This window comes from Hyla sarda, chromosome 4, assembly GCF_029499605.1.
Source record: "Hyla sarda isolate aHylSar1 chromosome 4, aHylSar1.hap1, whole genome shotgun sequence".
Classification (NCBI taxonomy): Eukaryota; Metazoa; Chordata; class Amphibia; order Anura; family Hylidae; genus Hyla; species Hyla sarda.
The window spans coordinates 65,995,402-66,014,915 of record NC_079192.1 but is presented as its reverse complement, the minus strand read 5'-3'; the positions used below and the strand labels follow the sequence as shown (position 1 = coordinate 66,014,915).

The window sequence follows — 19,514 nt, the reverse complement described above, 5'->3', positions numbered from 1 at the left end:
CTCAACTGACCGTGATGCTACAGCAGCTACTACCACAGCTTCAGCAATCATCTCCTCCGCCAGCTCCTGCACCTCCTCCGCAGCGAGTGGCCGCTTCAGGCCTACGACTATCCTTGCCGGATAAATTTGATGGGGACTCTAAATTTTGCCGTGGCTTTCTTTCTCAATGTTCCCTGCACTTGGAGATGATGTCGGACCAGTTTCCTACTGAAAGGTCTAAGGTGGCTTTCGTAGTCAGCCTTCTGTCTGGAAAAGCTCTGTCATGAGCCACACCGCTCTGGGACCGCAATGACCCCGTCACTGCCTCTGTACACTCCTTCTTCTCGGAAATTCGAAGTGTCTTTGAGGAACCTGCCCGAGCCTCTTCTGCTGAGACTGCCCTGTTGAACCTGGTCCAGGGTAATTCTTCTGTTGGCGAGTACGCCGTACAATTCCGTACTCTTGCTTCAGAACTATCCTGGAATAATGAGGCCCTCTGCGCGACCTTTAAAAAAGGCCTATCCAGCAACATTAAAGATGTTCTGGCCGCACGAGAAATCCCTGCTAACCTACATGAACTCATTTATCTAGCCACTCGCATTGACATGCGTTTTTCCGAAAGGCGTCAGGAGCTCCGCCAGGATATGGACTTTGTTCGCACGAGGCGTTTTTTCTCCCCGGCTCCTCTCTCCTCTGGTCCCCTGCAATCCGTTCCTGTGCCTCCCGCCGTGGAGGCTATGCAGGTCGACCGGTCTCGCCTGACACCTCAAGAGAGGACACGACGCCGCATGGAGAATCTCTGCCTGTACTGTGCCGGTACCGAACACTTCCTGAAGGATTGTCCTATCCGTCCTCCCCGCCTGGAAAAACGTACGCTGACTCCGCACAAAGGTGAGACACTCTGCTTCTCCACGTCTTACTGTGCCTGTGCGGATATCTGCCTCTACCTTCTCCTTCTCTACTATGGCCTTCTTGGATTCCGGATCTGCAGGAAATTTTATTTTGGCCTCTCTCATCAACAGGTTCAACATCCCGGTGACCAGTCTCGCCAGACCCCTCTACATCAATTGTGTTAACAATGAAAGATTGGACTGTACCATACGTTTCCGCACGGAGCCCCTCCTAATGTGCATCGGACCTCATCACGAAAAAATTGAGTTTTTGGTCCTCCCCAATTGTACTTCCGAAATTCTCCTTGGACTACCCTGGCTTCAACACCATTCCCCAACCCTGGATTGGTCCACTGGGGAGATCAAGAGTTGGGGTACCTCTTGTTTCAAGGACTGCCTTAAACCGGTTCCCAGTACTCCTTGCCGTGACCCTGTGGTTTCCCCTGTAACCGGTCTCCCTAAGGCCTATATGGACTTTGCGGATGTATTTTGCAAAAAACAAGCTGAGACTCTACCTCCTCACAGGCCTTATGACTGTCCTATTGACCTCCTCCCGGGCACTACTCCACCCCGGGGCAGAATTTATCCTCTCTCCGCCCCAGAGACTCTTGCTATGTCTGAGTACATCCAGGAAAATTTAAAAAAGGGCTTTATCCGCAAATCCTCCTCTCCTGCCGGAGCCGGATTTTTCTTTGTGTCCAAAAAAGATGGCTCCCTACGTCCTTGCATTGACTACCGCGGTCTTAATAAAATCACGGTAAAGAACCGCTACCCTCTACCTCTTATCTCTGAACTCTTTGATCGCCTCCAAGGTGCCCACATCTTTACCAAACTGGACTTAAGAGGTGCTTATAATCTCATCCGCATCAGAGAGGGGGATGAATGGAAAACGGCATTTAACACTAGAGATGGACACTTTGAGTATCTGGTCATGCCCTTTGGCCTGTGCAACGCCCCTGTCGTCTTCCAAGACTTTGTTAATGAAATTTTTCGTGATCTCTTATACTCCTGTGTTGTGGTTTATCTGGACGATATCCTGATTTTTTCTGCCAACCTAGAAGAACACCGCCAGCATGTCCGCATGGTTCTTCAGAGACTTCGTGACAATCAACTTTATGCCAAGATGGAGAAATGTCTGTTTGAATGTCAATCTCTTCCTTTCCTAGGATACTTGGTCTCTGGCCAGGGACTACAAATGGATCCAGACAAACTCTCCGCCGTCTTAGATTGGCCACGCCCCTCCGGACTCCGTGCTATCCAACGTTTTTTGGGGTTCGCCAATTATTACAGACAATTTATTCCACATTTTTCCACCATTGTGGCTCCTATCGTGGCTTTAACCAAAAAGAATGCCAATCCTAAGTCATGGCCTCCTCAAGCGGAAGACGCCTTTAAACAGCTCAAGTCTGCCTTTTCTTCTGCTCCCGTGCTCTCCAGACCTGACCCATCTAAACCCTTCCTATTGGAGGTAGATGCCTCCTCAGTAGGAGCGGGAGCGGTCCTTCTACAAAAAAATTCTTCCGGGCATGCTGTTACTTGTGGTTTTTTTTCTAGGACCTTCTCTCCGGCGGAGAGGAACTACTCCATCGGGGATCGAGAGCTACTAGCCATTAAATTAGCACTTGAGGAATGGAGGCATCTGCTGGAGGGATCAAGATTTCCAGTTATTATTTACACCGATCACAAGAATCTCTCCTATCTCCAGTCTGCCCAACGGCTGAATCCTCGCCAGGCCAGGTGGTCTCTGTTCTTTGCCCGATTTAATTTTGAAATTCACTTTCGGCCTGCCGATAAGAACATTAGGGCCGATGCTCTCTCTCGTTCCTCGGATGCCTCGGAAGTAGAGCTCTCTCCGCAACACATCATTCCTCCTGACTGCCTGATCTCCACTTCTCCAGCCTCCATCAGGCAAACTCCTCCAGGGAAGACCTTCGTCACTCCACGCCAACGCCTCGGAATCCTCAAATGGGGTCACTCCTCCCATCTCGCAGGCCATGCGGGCATCAAGAAATCCGTGCAACTCATCTCTCGTTTCTATTGGTGGCCGACTCTGGAGACGGATGTTGTTGATTTTGTGCGGGCCTGCACTGTCTGTGCCCGGGATAAGACTCCTCGCCAGAAGCCCGCTGGTCTTCTTCATCCTCTGCCTGTCCCCGAACAGCCTTGGTCTCTGATTGGTATGGACTTTATTACAGACTTACCCCCATCCCGTGGCAACACTGTTGTTTGGGTGGTCGTTGATCGATTCTCCAAGATGGCACATTTCATCCCTCTTCCTGGTCTTCCTTCAGCGCCTCAGTTGGCAAAACAATTTTTTGTACACATTTTTCGTCTTCACGGGTTGCCCACGCAGATCGTCTCGGATAGAGGCGTCCAATTCGTGTCAAAATTCTGGAGGGCTCTCTGTAAACAACTCAAGATTAAATTAAACTTTTCTTCTGCTTATCATCCTCAATCCAATGGGCAAGTAGAAAGAATTAACCAGGTCCTGGGTGATTATTTACGGCATTTTGTTTCCTCCCGCCAGGATGACTGGGCAGATCTTCTACCATGGGCCGAATTCTCGTATAACTTCAGAGTCTCTGAATCTTCTTCCAAATCCCCATTTTTCGTGGTGTACGGCCGTCACCCTCTTCCCCCCCTCCCTACTCCCTTGCCCTCTGGTTTGCCCGCTGTGGATGAAATAACTCGTGATCTTTCCACCATATGGAAAGAGACCCAAAATTCTCTCTTACAGGCTTCATCACGCATGAAGAAGTTTGCTGATAAGAAAAGAGAGATCCTGGGAACCTGAGGACAATATCCTAGACAAAAGTCTGCTCCTCAGGTTCTCAGGCTCTAAGAAGAGGGGGAGACCCAAGGGGGGGGTACTGTTACGCCGAGCGCTCCGGGTCCCCGCTCCTCCCCGGAGCGCTCGCTACACTCTCGCTACTGCAGCGCTCCGGTCAGATCCACTGACCCGGTGCGCTGCGATACCGCCTCCAGCCGGGATGCGATTCGCGATGCGGGTGGCGCCCGCTCGCGATGCGCACCCCGGCTCCCGTACCTGACTCGCTCTCCGTCGGTCCTGTCCCGGCGCGCGCGGCCCCGCTCCCTAGGGCGCGCGCGCGCCGGGTCTCTGCGATTTAAAGGGCCACTGCGCCGCTGATTGGCGCAAGTGGTTCTAATTAGTGTGTTCACCTGTGCACTCCCTATGTATACCTCACTTCCCCTGCACTCCCTCGCCGGATCTTGTTGCCATTGTGCCAGTGAAAGCGTTTCCTTGTGTGTTCCTAGCCTGTGTTCCAGACCTCCTGCCGTTGCCCCTGACTACGATCCTTGCTGCCTGCCCCGACCTTCTGCTACGTCCGACCTTGCTTCTGCCTACTCCCTTGTACCGCGCCTATCTTCAGCAGTCAGAGAGGTTGAGCCGTTGCTAGTGGATACGACCTGGTCACTACCGCCGCAGCAAGACCATCCCGCTTTGCGGCGGGCTCTGGTGAACACCAGTAGTGACTTAGAACCGGTCCACTAGCACGGTCCACGCCAATCCCTCTCTGGCACAGAGGATCCACCTCCTGCCAGCCGGCATCGTGACAGCCACCCTAGGGTAAAAGTTAATTTTGCCACCCCTTGACCCTGACAATTGGCTCCTCCAGATGTATGGAGGTGCACGCGATGTCAGGATGTTGGACGGACCTGACCTTAGTGATCACACCTGTAGGCTGAAAAATGCTGATTATATAGTACAGGTGGGGGGGTTTCTTGATGGGCAGGTGCTTCGGATGCTGGCTAACTTAATTGCAGTGGGCAGAGCGGAGCCCCCATCAAGAGGGCGCTCTAGGCAGTTGGTTGCCTATTTTGCCTATCGGTAGAGCCAGCCCTCGTCACAGGAAACCTTACATCTTATGTTGCCGTTTTAAGCCTTTGATAAACCACCTTAAGGTTTGCAACTTATATTTTGGTGTTGATATATAATGTGTGTATATATGGGACTTGCTTCACCCTTGTTCGCCATTAAGCAAGAGTTAGACATTAAGACATTACTATACTCTGTGTATTTACATGATTTTTAATTGTGTTTAATTGTGTGCTTACCCCCTTTTTGCTACATGTCAATAAAATGTAATTTATCATATTATATGTATGTGTTGGGGAGCATCATCTCATGGTTGCTACATTTTTTTCCTTCTTTTGTAACAATTTAGTTTTGACAACTTGTTGCACCCACGTAGGACATAGTGGCCATAGTGGCCATCTCTTTTTCTCATATTCAATCATCAGGGGTCCTAGCCTATAGGATTCATATAGAACTGCCGAGGTTGCCGCGACCCCCCCCCCCCCCCCCCCCCCCAATGCTGGCCCTGCTAAATGTTTACCACCTATTAGTTGGCTTACAAAAATTTGCACCGAAAGTTTGGTGCACAATATTGTTCTATACCACACCCCATCTCTGCAATGCTGCACCCTTTCCTGCCAAATCACACCCCTTGTTGAGTGAGGCTCAATCACAAAAGGTGTGGCATAAAACACATATGCCAGTTCTGGCACAATTCTAAATCTGCCCCAGTGTTGTTTAGCTCCTATTACTGTGTAAATGTGTTATTTTGTGTGCTCTTTTTTGGAATGCCCTGGTTATTTTTCTGACAAATTCTGATTCTTGCCCACTGTGTCACAATATCTGTGTTTTGTCTTGCATTAACTCCAGAAAGATAAGAAAAGTTACCCAGTAATCAGGGTAAGATTGGCGAAAAGGACCAGAGCAGACAGAAAGAAGGAATCTATAAAGGATTCCAGGAGTTAAGGACCTTTTACATAGGCCGATTATCGGGCAAATAAGCATTCCAAGAAACCCTCTTTCCCATAACTGGCCCATATGAAAGGGTCAGCGATCAGCCATTGCAGGATTGGATTAGTGGAAAAATCAATACTCTATCATCCGCACATCTGGTGGCTGGCAATGAAGCTTAAAGGCCACATGAATGGTCCAATGAACCACTGGATTAATCAAGCCATGTAAAGGCTCAATAAAGAGCTCCAAACACAGAGGTCGGCACTCGCTGCCTTCCCCCAACAACCCATGGAAAATGGACTTCAAGGTCACCAAACACATTATATAACTGTTACTGAACCTGCTGATGTGGCCATCCAGCCTATGTATTCAGGGTAACGCTACTCTTTCCCACACAAGTTGGCGGAAAAATCCATGGATCTGATGGGACTAAAGTCATGTTTGACTGGCCTCCAGCTGTCTAATGCAAAAGCCACCGTGATACAACATCTAAGCAGATCTAAAGCCTGAAGAAGATATATTAAGTTATATTAAAATCTCTGAGTCTATCTGCTGTATTCTACATTCACCTGAATAAACCTGCTTTAAAACACCTGAGGCAGTTTTATTGGGTTTAGCGGAAATACCGGATGTGATCCCAAAATGTTGTTCTTCCCACCCCTCTACTCAGTACTGTACTTTACACATCTTGAAATTCTAGTGAAATACTAACAGGGTGTGTACGTGAAGAAAGGAAGCACAAAGAAAACCCTGCATTGCGTAAACTCTTCACATGCCTATAAAACAAGCTGTCTGGCTGCGGGGAGACACAAAATCAGTTCAACCTCCAGGAGATAAGGGCAACTTTAGGACATTCTGACTATTCAGAAAGGTAATAAGTGACATCATATTATTCCCTATGTATTTTTCCTTTATCAGTGTACACAGTATGGACACGTGTTGCATTGACTGATTTTTTTGTGTTATTTCATCTTTACAGATAACACAATGGCAGCAGTTCCAGAATTATGTGACCAGCTGATGGAATACAGGTAATAACTTATACACATTTAGGTTTGGAGTCTTTTTTTTTTTTTTTTTGGTTGAAAACTAACAAGTCGGTTATCTGCTATTGACAGATCTGATTAACAGTATCACCTAATGATCGTAAAGGAGTACTCTGCCCATAGACCAAAGGATAGGGGATAAGATGTCTGATCGCTGGGGTCCCGCCGCTGGGGACCCCTGCAATCTCTCCTGCAGCATCCCTGTTCACCATGCGCCACCCCTCAATGCAAGCCTATGTAAGGGGGCGTAATGACCACATGACCCATCCTATAAGTTAGTATTGAGGGGGTGGAGCGTGACATCACAAGGGGGCAGGGACCCCTGCCATCAGACATCTTATCAGATCACCTATCCTTTGGATAGGGGATAAGATGTCTAGGGGCAGAGTACCCCTTTAAAAATCCTTTGGATAGGGGATAAGATGTCTTATCGCCGGAGCACCCCTTTAACCCCTTAAGGACGCAGGACGTAAATGTACGTCCTGGTGAGGTGGTACTTAACGCACCAGGACGTACATTTACGTCCTAAGCATAACCGCGGGCATCGGAGCGATGCCCGTGTCATGCGCGGCTGATCCCGGCTGCTGATCGCAGCCAGGGACCCGCCGGCAATGGCCGACGCCCGCGATCTCGCGGGCGTCCGCCATTAACCCCTCAGGTGCCGGGATCAATACAGATCCCGGCATCTGCGGCAGTTCGCGATTAAAATGAACGACCGGATCGCCCGCAGCGCTGCTGCGGGGATCCGATCATTCATAACGCCGCACGGAGGTCCCCTCTCCTTCCTCCGTGCGGCTCCCGGCGTCTCCTGCTCTGGTCTGTGATCGAGCAGACCAGAGCAGGAGATGACCGATAATACTGATCTGTTCTATGTCCTATACATAGAACAGATCAGTATTAGCAATCATGGTATTGCTATGAATATTCCCCTATGGGGACTATTCAAGTGTAAAAAAAAATGTTAAAAAATGTAAAAGTAAAAGTAAAAAAAAAGTGAAAAATCCCCTCCCCCAATAAAAAAGTAAAACATCCGTTTTTTCCTATTTTACCCCCAAAAAGCGTAAAAAACCTTTTTTATTAACGGCGTGAACGAAAAAATTTTAAAAAGTACAAAATTCCTACTTTTTTAATACATTTTATTAAAAAAAATTATAAAAAATGTATTAAAAGTTTTTTATATGCAAATGTGGTATCAAAAAAAAGTACAGATCATGGCGCAAAAAATGAGCCCCCATACCGCCGCTTATACGGAAAAATAAAAAAGTTATAGGTCATCAAAATAAAGGGATTATAAACGTACTAATTTGGTTAAAAAGTTTGTGATTTTTTTTAAACGCAACAATAATATAAAAGTACGTAATAATGGGTATCATTTTAATCGTATTGACCCTCAGAATAAAGAACACACGTCATTTTTACCAGAAATTGTACGGCGTGAAAACAAAACCTTCCAAAATTAGCAAAATTGCGTTTTTCGTTTTAATTTCCCCACAAAAATAGTGTTTTTTGGTTGCGCCATACATTTTATGATATAATGAGTGATGTCATTACAAAGGACAACTGGTCGCGCAAAAAACAAGCCCTCATACTAGTCTGTGGATGAAAATATAAAAGAGTTATGATTTTTAGAAGGCGAGGAGGAAAAAATGAAAACGTAAAAATTAAATTGTCTGAGTCCTTAAGGCCAAAATGGGCTGAGTCCTTAAGGGGTTAAAGGGTACCTGCGATGCTGGTGCTAAATGCCTGAATGGAAGCGCTGTTCTCTCTGCTTTGTCTCCTATTGCACAGTTATAAATGGCGAGGGGCAGGGGGAATGGACACTCGGAGAGCTATATATTTAGAAAATATTTAGAAAAGAATGACATTCATACACAGTACTGGACTATAGTCCTTTTCCCTAATAGTGAAAAAACTATCGGAGATATTTTACATCCTCTTAGAACCCGAATCTTTGGAGATTTGTATTATGTATTGACAAAGCTTATGCTTCATTTCCCCCCATGCATTTTAATTCTTGATTTTGCTGTAATTTTAGTGACTTAAAGGAAAACTGTCAGCCTGTACACCCACACTAAACCCAATACACTGGTGCGGGTGCTTATAGTGCAGGTGAACAGGAGTCCAACGAGGGGTCACTTACTTAAATGTGTCCAGTAGGTCCTGAGATATGTCCCCCAGGAGATCCTCTGCTAAATATAGTGAATCGCACACAGGGGGCATGGCTTTGCTGGCCCAATTTACATATTCATTGTCTGTGACTCCATTTCACTACGATGTGGAGTCACAGACAATGAATATGTAAATTGAGTGAACGGAACCGCGCCCCCCCCCCCCCCCCCCCCTGTGCATGATTCACAGAAATCAGCAGAGGATCTTCTGGGGACATATCTCAGGACCTACCGGACATATTTAAGTAAGTGACCCCTTGTTGGACTCCTGTTCAGCCGCACTATAACCCAGGGGTGTAGCTTGTTGCTTCTGAGCCCCCAATGCAAAATCTACAACAGGGCCCCATATGCCAATAATTAATACTGGTCTCTTATGGGGCTTTGGGGCCCCCTTAGGCACCAGGACCCCGATGCGACTGCTACCTCTATAGCTACACCCCTGCTATAACCCAGTGTATTGGGTGTAGTGTGGGTGAACAGGCTGACAATTGTACAAATTATGGTAAAATAGCGTAAAAGGGCACTGTGTGAACGCAACCTTAGGGGTTAATGAATCAATCAGATAAGCAGGCTAGCGACAACATTATAATGTATCATTCTGATATTTATCATGTATTATTATGTTTCCATGCAGCCATAAAGATCTTCTTGTACATTGATCCAACCCAGTAAAAACAAACCAATAAGTGAATAGGTTATATATCAAAGATTGTATATCTAGTCCAAATTCCATTTAATGCAAATATATGGGATCACATCTGGACCTTGATGCCTGGAGGGGCCACTTGTCAAATAAATTAACATTAGCATTGCAATTGGTACATGTTTTTAGAACAGCTCTTGCATCATTACAATAATGACTTTACTGCTAAAACCAACATCTATTGTTGACATGATTGCGTTTTACAGAAATTGTATATAATTTTATATTTTACAGTATGTATTTTTTATTTTACAATAGAACAAACATTTGTACTTTTTTGTTTGTTTAGTGAAAATGATGAATTATTTTACACCAATGATGTCCCTGACAAAATAAAGGTAAATTACACTTGACAGTTCTGTTATTTTTATATTTTAAATACATGTCTTGTCTTATAGTTTGGCCATACTGGGGCATTCTAGGAGTTGGCCAGTGAAAATGATCTTATCCCTTCACCACAGGATAGTTGGACCCCCCGGGATCTCTGGAATGAGACCCTGGCTCTTAGTGAGTTTGTGTGCTGCAGACAGCACACACTCCATTCATTTGTATGGAAGAACCCGAAAATGCAAGAGTGCAAGCCGTCTACAGCCACAATTGTACTGAGAGATGGGCTCCTTGTGATCAGACCACTGTGATCAGATACTTACCGTACAATAAGATCATTTTCACCAGACAACCTTTTTAACAAAGGACAGTTCCTTGTTAAAGGGGTTACTCCGGCGCTAAGACATCTTATCCCCTATCCAAAGGATAGGGGATAAGATGCCTGATCGCGGGGGTCCTGCCTCTGGGGCCGCATTGTGCCGCATTGTGACATCACGGCCCCGCCCCGCGTGACATCACACGGAGCGGGGCCATGACGTCACAAGCTCCGGCCCCCGTGATCGCCAGTAATCAGACCCAGAGCGAACGTGCTCCGGGGACTGATTGTAACAGGGTGCTGCATGCAAGATCACGGGGGTCCCCAACGGCAGGACCCCCGCGATCAGGCATCTTATCCCCTATCCTTTGGATAGGGGATAAGATGTCATAGCACCGGAGTACCCCTTTAATGACCCATATCTATAAGCCAGAGCATAGAATGGCATCTCATTTCCCATACATTACATGTACTATTGAAATTGTTGGGTTTTCCTGTTTTGTCTAATGTGTGTGGACACCTTTAGAGGGGACTTGAGGGATCTAACTGGGTGGATTGGGCAATTGCTCCAATCTTTCCCTTGCTCTACTTTCGAGGCATACAGGGCATACTACATCCTCATATCTTCAGGGTGTATTACATATAACCACAGTACATATGATGATTATAAAATATGGTGAACAATATATGAAAGCCCCCTGTCTCTTAAGAACCTTTCAAATAACAAAGAAAAGATGATAAAAATATCAATATCTCATTTTATTCCACAGGTCAATAAGTGTTCACACTGTTATGAAAACCGGGTAACTATAAAAAAGCTGGAGATAAGAAAGCCCGAAAAATCAGTGCACTTATTCAAGAAGGTGAAAGTGCTTGTTACAGTTGTGAAAAAGAGAGGATTTAACAACCAGTGCTTTTTCAAAGATGATGACCTACTGACTCTAGTCCCGGTTAAAGGTAAGATCATTTAATGTTAAATGTAGCTTATGCTTACACAGAGTCACTTTGAACAAGATAAAGGGTTAAACTGGTGGATTTTTAAAGCTCTCCCAATACCAGAGTTTGGGGACAGGCTGTATACTGTGCCTGGAAAAAAAGCTGAACAAACAGGTTTCCAGATTTTGCTGATCTCATCATCAGATCCCTCAGTTGGATCTGATGGAGAGACCATTGCAATGTCAAAACGCTTTACCCTTTAGTACAATAAAGAAGGACCTCAGGCTTTAGCCCCAGTTGTGCAGCACTTCTGTACACAACATTTTCTCCTACCTATTCATGCATCTTGTGGCGTCTGCCATCGCTGAGGGAGCTGAAGCCAACATTGAGGAGCCATTATCAGCCAAAAAAGAGGTTTATAATAAGGCAGGTTCCCATTTCCGGATCTCCAGCCAGACAAAATTGGGCCGTAGATTCCAAGTGCGGCCAGCGCTGACTGGTGGTCTGCAGAGCTAAACAATGGACAATGAGGGGATGTTCCAGCCTGAATATCCACCTTAATAACTCTGCCGTGTGCACTGTGCAGCGGAATTCCATTGCCAGCAAGGATTCTGCTTCACCAACATTTCTGAGCAGAATTTCAAAACGGAATTCCGCTTGGAAATTCTGTAGTGTGCATAAAGTCGTACTGTATACTTGAATTATAGTATGAAGACGTTTCAAAGAAGCAGGAAAAAATCGGCAACTCACCGCAACCAGCTGAATGAAATCTTCTTTTATTTCATACTCACAAATATATTTCATGGGAAGAGGGTAGTGGGGGGACACAGGATGGCGACCAAACTCCATTTCGCCAGGTGATCGTGCTTCCTCCGGCCGGAGGAAGCACGATCACCGTGCGAAATGGAGCTTGGTCGCCATCCTGTGTCCCCCCACTACCCTCTTCCCATGATATATATTTGTGAGTATGAAATAAAAGAAGATTTCATTCAGCTGGTTGCGGTGAGTTGCCGATTTTTTTCCTGCTTCTTTGAAACGTCTTCATGCACTATTGTCAATCTGAGCACCACCTCCAGCATTCCTAGTCCAAGTCTGCCATTTCATCATTGTTCTATACTCAGAAAGGGAAGTAGTGCCGTGCTGGCTATCTACGAACTGTGCTTAATTATAGTATATTCACATCCCTAATAAATGAGTCTCATAGCTTATTTTATTATTGATGTTGCAACATATATATGTTGCTTATATAGTGCCAACATATTCTGTAATCCTGTACTGTACTGAGACTTTTGTCACCCATTTTGTACCTGCTTATGTCCCCAATGGGGCTCACAATCTAATTTCCCTATCTAAGAATAGGTCCAATTTCTCTACTCTAAGCACATGGGAGCTGAGCTGGGGTTGCTGAAGGCCTAACAAGTTCTGATCAGCAGATCCTTTCTATAAATGTATATTTATTTTATGAGGGGATTTTTTTAATGGACGCCACCGTTGTAGTGATAAGCTTTAACCTGCTAATTTTATTTAACAGAAAACATTGCCTTCAGGCAAGAAGAGATTCAAGAAGCACCTAAGACTAGGTTCCTCTACAATCTGACAACAGAGCATGCTATACGAGACACAAAAATGAGGTCCTTGAAACTGGAAGGCAACAATTTTATTGTGGTTACATTTTTAGAAGGGGAGAATGCTCAACTGGAAGGTAAATCCTATTTACATTTAACAATATTACAGTGAAACCTGTTTGAGAAGACAACCCAAAATTGCATTTAAAATTGAAGGTGGTCTTGTCATAGAAATAGTCCACTATGCATAATGTGTGATGTCCCAGTACGGGATATGCATCTCACAGTCCTATCAGCTTGAGTCCCTGCACATCCCCAGTGCTCACCTGCATTGTACCCCTATAATCTGTTTAGTTTTATATTATGTGTAAAGGACTTTTGATATGGTCACATGGTTAATAGTCACATGATAATGGTTGTCACATGTTACAGTCACATGTTTTGTTACACAGAGAGCACCAGGTGACCAGATGACCCACAGTTAGCCTATGGGCTCCTTGCTCAGCCCCCCTTTATAAGAAGGGAAGGTACTACAATCTCTCTCTTAGATCCTGAGGTCAAGTCCAGTCCAGACATCTCAGAGCCTGTGTCCAGCACATCTGGAGGCCTCAAGCCTAAATCATAGCCACAAGTCAGTAAGTCAAGTCATCTCTGTCTGCTGTCACTATCTTCAGTCAAGTCAAGTCTATTATAGTCAGCGTGGCTGTGCTTAAAGTCTGTCAAAGTCACTGCAAGTCCCAGCAATCTGCGAGGTCCCCTGTGTTGCTGGCCGGATCCTGGCCGAGCTGTAAAGACGGTACCATCTGTCTACCTCAGTAAAGCTACCGTTAACCCTGACCTGGCCTTGGACTCTTATTTGCCCTGCCTAAACTAGGACTAGCGGTGCTACCGTTCGGGTGGTTCTTGGTAAATCCACGCCCTTGCATCACGAACATTTAGGGGTTAATACCATCTGCCCCTGGGCTACAACATCTGCCCTACACATCTCTCACATCGCACCCCGTGGTGCACCACAAATTTATACAAATAGAAGGTTGCAGCAGCACTCTTGGTCATAAAATGGAGGCTCTTAGCGCACTTTTTGATCAAAACGTGTCCCCCATCCACCACACAGAGGAGGCCTTATGTCGGATGGGACCCTAACACACTCATTTTGCTCACCACTGCTGGTAGGGTTGCCACCTTTCTTGCAAAAAAATTTCCGGCCATGCTAATTTTCATAATTAATTATATATGCGTGACATCACAGGATACACATATGCGGGGGGAAATTTTGTCCTATTCTGACCCGTAAGACTTTTTTTTATTTCTTCTTGTACAGGCCTGTATGAGGGATCATTTTTTGCGCCCCGATCTGTAGTTTTTAACAGTAGCTTTTTTGTTTTGTTGTGACTTTCTGATAGCTTCTTTTTATTTTGCAAATTCGGGACTTGCAGTATGTTACTAACTACAACTCCCAGCATGCCCTAATACAGCCTGTGGCTCAGCAGCTGCCCCAAATAAAATTAAAATAAAAAAACTCCCAGCATGTTGGACTATATACTTCAGTAGTATATAGTATAGGTCAGTGTTTCCCAAACAGGGGGGCCTCCAGCTCTTGCAAAACTACAACTCCCAGCATGCTGGGAGTTGTAGTTTTACAACAGCGGGAAGCGCTATAGGTTATGGTGCAACATTCCAGGAGTTGGTCGGATAAATATTGCCGGTATTTTTAATATAAAAACACCGGCAGGGTGTCCAAAATACCGACTGTCCAGGTAAAATACCAACCAGGAGGTAACCCTGTCTGCTGGGCATATGGCCTCTGACTTGGTGACATGCAGGATCCACTATCAATTTAAAAAGCCTCCTGTGAACAGGGAGGGGAGCACGGCTAACTAGGGCACCACTCCCCCTAATTTGGGTGACATACAGGATCCTTTTCTCTATAAGCAAGAGTGGAGAGCAGATAATTATCAGTAGCTCCTGTCCATTCATATTTTACATGGACAGCCATTTTACTTTTTCATGCAGTCAATGCTGCATGGGAAATGTAGGGCTGACCCCCAACTAAGAAGCCAGATACAAAAGAATACTTTTAACCCCTTAAAGAGGTACTCCGGCCCTAAGACATCTTATCTCCTATCCAATGGATAGGGGATAAGATGTCTGATTGCTGGGGTCCCGCCGCTGGGGACCCCCGCTATCTCGCATGCAGCACTCACCTTTGGGAGCTGCACACAGCGCTGCAGCCTCGGAGTCTGCCCGATCACGACTACAGGGACGGAGTATCGTTACGTCAAGACTCCGCCCCCGTGTGACATCACGCCCTGCCCCTGCAATGCAAGTCTATGGGAGGGGGTGTGACAGTGGGCGGGACCTCCGCGATCAGACATCTTATCCCCTATCCTTTGGATAGGGGATAAGATGTCTTAGAGCCGGAATATCCCTTTAAGGATAGTGGACGTAAATGAAAGTCCTTGTGCTCTGGTACTTAAACAAGGACGGGCATTTATGCCCTGAGCTGCGTTCTGTCTATGAAGCAAGCACAGGAGAAGTGCAATCAGTCAGTGAGGAACATCGCCAATCCCGCTGATGTCCCCCATTAACCCCTTAAAGGGAACCAGTCAGCAGATTTTAGCATATATAAAGCTCGATAACGTGTTATATTTGCTAAAATAGTTATCCTCACCATCCCCGGGAGACGTTTGTGCCCCCAGGGATGGTTAAGATATGAAGTTATAAAGTCCCCCGGCCTCCCAGCAAGTAGTCCCCTGGGAGGGGACTTACACTTACTAGCTCCCGTCGCTGCGGCCGTGGTCCCACCCCTTCACCTTGATTGACGGCGCGCGTCACCGCTCTGCTCCATCTGCTAAGGGAGCAGAGCAATGATGCAAGCCATCATTCAAGTCATCGAGGCAGGGCCACGGCGGGATCAACAGGAGCTAGTAAGTGTAAGTCCCGGCCCAGGGGACTACTTGCTGGGCGGCCGGGGGAATTTATAACTTCATATCTACAACATCCCTGGGGGGACAAGCGTCTCCCGGGGATGGTGAGGATGATTTTAGTATATATAACGTGTTGATGAACATTATATATGCTAAAATCTGCTGATTTGATTCCTTTAAGTGCTGTTATCAATAGTGATCACAGCATTTATGAGCCTAAATGTCAGCTTTTGGGACCAATTGGCACCCCCCACAACATATATGCTGAGGTCTAATCAATTTACATGCCAGCAGGAGGTGCCCTTACCTGCTCCAAGCTGGCACCGATGTGCAGAGAGTCTGTCAAGGCAAACTCTATTAGAAGAGTGCCGACCACATTGAGCAATGCTATGCAACTGCATAGCACGGTTTAGTATTAGCAATCTAATGATTACTTATGAGGACTTCAAAAGTGTAAAATAAATAATAATAAAAAGTTCCCTTCCCTCATAAAAATTTTAATCAACCCCCCCCATTGGTGAATGGTAGAAACATAAATAATCCGATCAAAACAAAAATAGTACTAATAAAAACTACAGATCATGATGCAAAAAATGAGCTATCATATAGCCCTGTATATGGAAAAATAAATTAGTTAAAAGGGTCAGAATTGGGCAATTTTAAGCAAATGTATTTTGTTATATAGGTAGAAGTAAACATGATATTGGTTGAATCATGACCCACAGGATAAAATCAAAAGATACTGGGGGAGATTTATCAAAACCTGTCCAGAGGAAAAGTTGCTGAGTTTTCCATACCAACCAATCAGATCGCTTCTTTCATTTTTTACAAGGCCTCTCAAAAATGAAAGAAGCGATCTGATTGGTTGCTATGGGCAACTCAGCTCTGGATAGATTTTGTTAAATCTCCCCCATTGTGTCAGTTTTACTGTAAAGCGCACTGCTTAAAAACGAAACCTCCAAAAGTTAAAAAATAGTGTTTTATTTTTCCATTTTCCCCCACAAAAAAATAATTATTTTTTTGTTTTGCCATACATTTTATGATAAAAGAATAACAAATACAGAGTACAATTGGTCATGAAAAAAACAAGCCCTTCTATGGCTCTGTGGATGGAAAAATAAGAGTCAAGGAACGAGGAGGAAAAAACTAAAATACAAAAATGAAGGCCATAATGAACACCTTTCCCTTATAATAAATAAGTATGTACACCCATACATCATGCATTTGTATTACAGGGCAAACAAAAGTAACCAATTCTGTATAAATAAGAATGGTTTTGGAGTGAGATGTTTACAAGGCATACAGTACATGGATGTGATATGTAGGTCCATTTAGCTAGATAGCATATGCTCAATGTGTGGTGGACCACCGATGTATGGCGGGACCACGGGTGTAGCTGTGTAGGTGGTGGGGCCAGATGGTATTAACCCCGGGGGCAAGAGGTTATTAACCCCTAGTGTTCGTGACGCCAGTGTGGTTTTAGGGTTTCCGGAACACCACACGCCCGGTCCCTCCGCTATCCCAGTTGCTAGAAGTGAAATGAGAGTCCACAACCAGTTAGGGTCAAACAGTGGCTTTACTGAGTATAAGACAGATGGAATTATATTCACAGCTAAGGCCAGATTTCCCAGAGAGGTGGCTGGACCGAGAAGGCCCTCGCAGCTTGCTGGACCAATATACTTGTAATTAACTTGACTTGAGATTGGACTTGACTTGACTATATGCAGGACTTGACTATTTGTAGTGAAAGTAGACATAGACTTTTGACTTACTGGAATGACTGTAGCTTTGTGGCCTTCCAGATGCTGATCACTTGCACTGAGATCTCTGGTGTTTGCTGTGCTCAGTAGCAGATGGCATCTGAGAAAAATTGTAATGGCCCCCCTTTATATAGTGGCGGGCTGGACTGAAGCCTATTGGTCAAGCTGCGGGTCATTGGATAAGCTGGTGTTCTCTGTGACTGCATAACATAACATGTGACAGACTTACTGGTCCTTGAGACAACCTCTCACAGGTCCTCTGCTCTATCTATACATTAGGAGACTGTCTAGGCATTAAAGTGATGTACACAACATTCTGGAAACCACAGGGGGAGACCCTTCAGGAAAGCCCCCAGGTCACTAAGGGTCTCAACCTGACAGGGCCTAAGGGTAGAACAGGACCATGTTCTGTACTGGGACATTACAAGTGTATAAACATTTTGTATATTTTTACGAAGAAAAAAATAATAACATGGCCTCATTCTCACATTTTCTCTGCAGTAAAAATAATTGTAAACACTTATCTTGAACAAAATCTTGAAAACAACAAACGTCCCGTCTCATTGGGTATCGTAGGCCAAAAACTTTATTTATCCTGCACTGCAGAAGGGATCGCAGATCAGGTGCCCACTCTCACAGTGAGTATGCTACTTAATTATATCAGAGTTTCTTACCAGGGTGCCTCCAGCTGTTGTAAAACTACAACTCCCGGCATGCCCGGAAAGCCGTTGGCTGTCCGGGCATGCTGGGAGTTGTAGTTTTGCAACAGCTGGAGGCACCGTGGTCGGGAAACACTGGCTTATATGTTTACCTGACCTACAAAATAATGGCTGCCAGTAGCTCCTGTCATCTCTCCTGACCTGTTTGTTTTAGTAAATACATGTATTTCCTATGAATTAACAATTCTGGAACATTGTGCATGGGACATTCTATGACTAGGTTGTCATTGTTACATGCCCAAAAGAAAAGAAAAAAAAACTTTCAGATTTATGCTAAATGATATTTCTGAAATCTGAGCTAAACTTATCATTTGTGTCTTTTATTCAGGAAGTTGACAACATAAAAGAAAAGAAAACAGATAGTGACTTGTTACCTTTCATCTTCTACTCCAGACAAGATGGCAGTCACTGCTCTTTTGAGTCTGCGGCCTTCCCTGGATATTATTTAAGCGCATCTCAAGACGAGGGGGAGAAACTGCAATTGAGGCAAACAAGTGACGTCTTAGTGAGAGAGTTCAGACTGACTCCACAGTTAAACTGAGATGCGGTCACGTACTGTATACGTACAAACTATTCACTGTGCAGGATTATTCCTATTCTAAAAGAGTCTGTGAGTTCGAAAGTCTTCTCAAACTATCTTGTGGTGCCTCAACAGCCAAACCTCGGGCCTACACATCCATGTAAAAAGACAGATATGTAGATGAGAAGTGGATAAGGTACTGCAGCAATATTTCTAGCTTCCACAGTGGACCTATAAGGCTGTGTTCACATGGTCGGAAAATGAGTGGAATGTTCGCACATTCCGCACATTTGACTAATTCGATGGGCACTAGGACTGCTTGGAAATGCATTTCCTTGCAGAATCCACAGAAAGAATAGACCTGAATTGGGATATCCACGGTAAAAACATCAGGCGCGGAAATTCCGCTGTATGCACAGTGCAGCAGAATCCTATTGAAATCAATGGGACTCTACTGCTGCGGAGTCTACGTGCGGAATTCTACTGCAAAATTCCGCAGGAAAATTCCATCGTGTGAACATAGCCTAACAGTGACAACCACAGCTAACCAGTCAGTGCACCCTTCTTTCCATGTAAGGTCGGCCTTAAAGAATACATGACACAGAGCCGGGAAAGAACACGCTAAATGTGCATTTTTCACAACTTGTTCATGTGGCTTTAAAGGGGTACTCTGGAGCTTAGACATCTTATCCCCTATCCAAAGGATAGGGGATAAGATGCCTGATCGCGGGGGTCCCTCCACTGGGGACCCCCGTGATCTTGCACGCCGCACCCCGTTAAAATCAGTCCCCGGAGCCTGTTCGCCCCGGGTCTGATTGCTGTCCACCCCCTCAATGCAAGCCTATGGGAGGGGGCATGACAGCTGTCACACCCCCTCCCATAGTCTT

The 19,514-nt window shown here is 45.3% G+C and overlaps 1 protein-coding gene across 1 annotated transcript; it reads left to right on the top strand.

Annotated features, from left to right (window-relative positions):
• The first annotated feature begins 6,489 nt into the window (after positions 1-6,489).
• LOC130366824 (interleukin-1 beta-like) lies at positions 6,490-18,817 on the top strand. The gene is made up of 7 exons (XM_056569204.1): positions 6,490-6,511; positions 6,620-6,671; positions 9,847-9,895; positions 10,971-11,157; positions 12,668-12,838; positions 17,890-18,026; positions 18,436-18,817. The coding sequence occupies exons 2-7, from the start codon at positions 6,628-6,630 to the stop codon at positions 18,646-18,648; spliced, it is 801 nt and encodes a 266-aa protein (XP_056425179.1). The 5' UTR covers positions 6,490-6,511; positions 6,620-6,627; the 3' UTR covers positions 18,649-18,817.
• Positions 18,818-19,514: the final 697 nt, after the last annotated feature.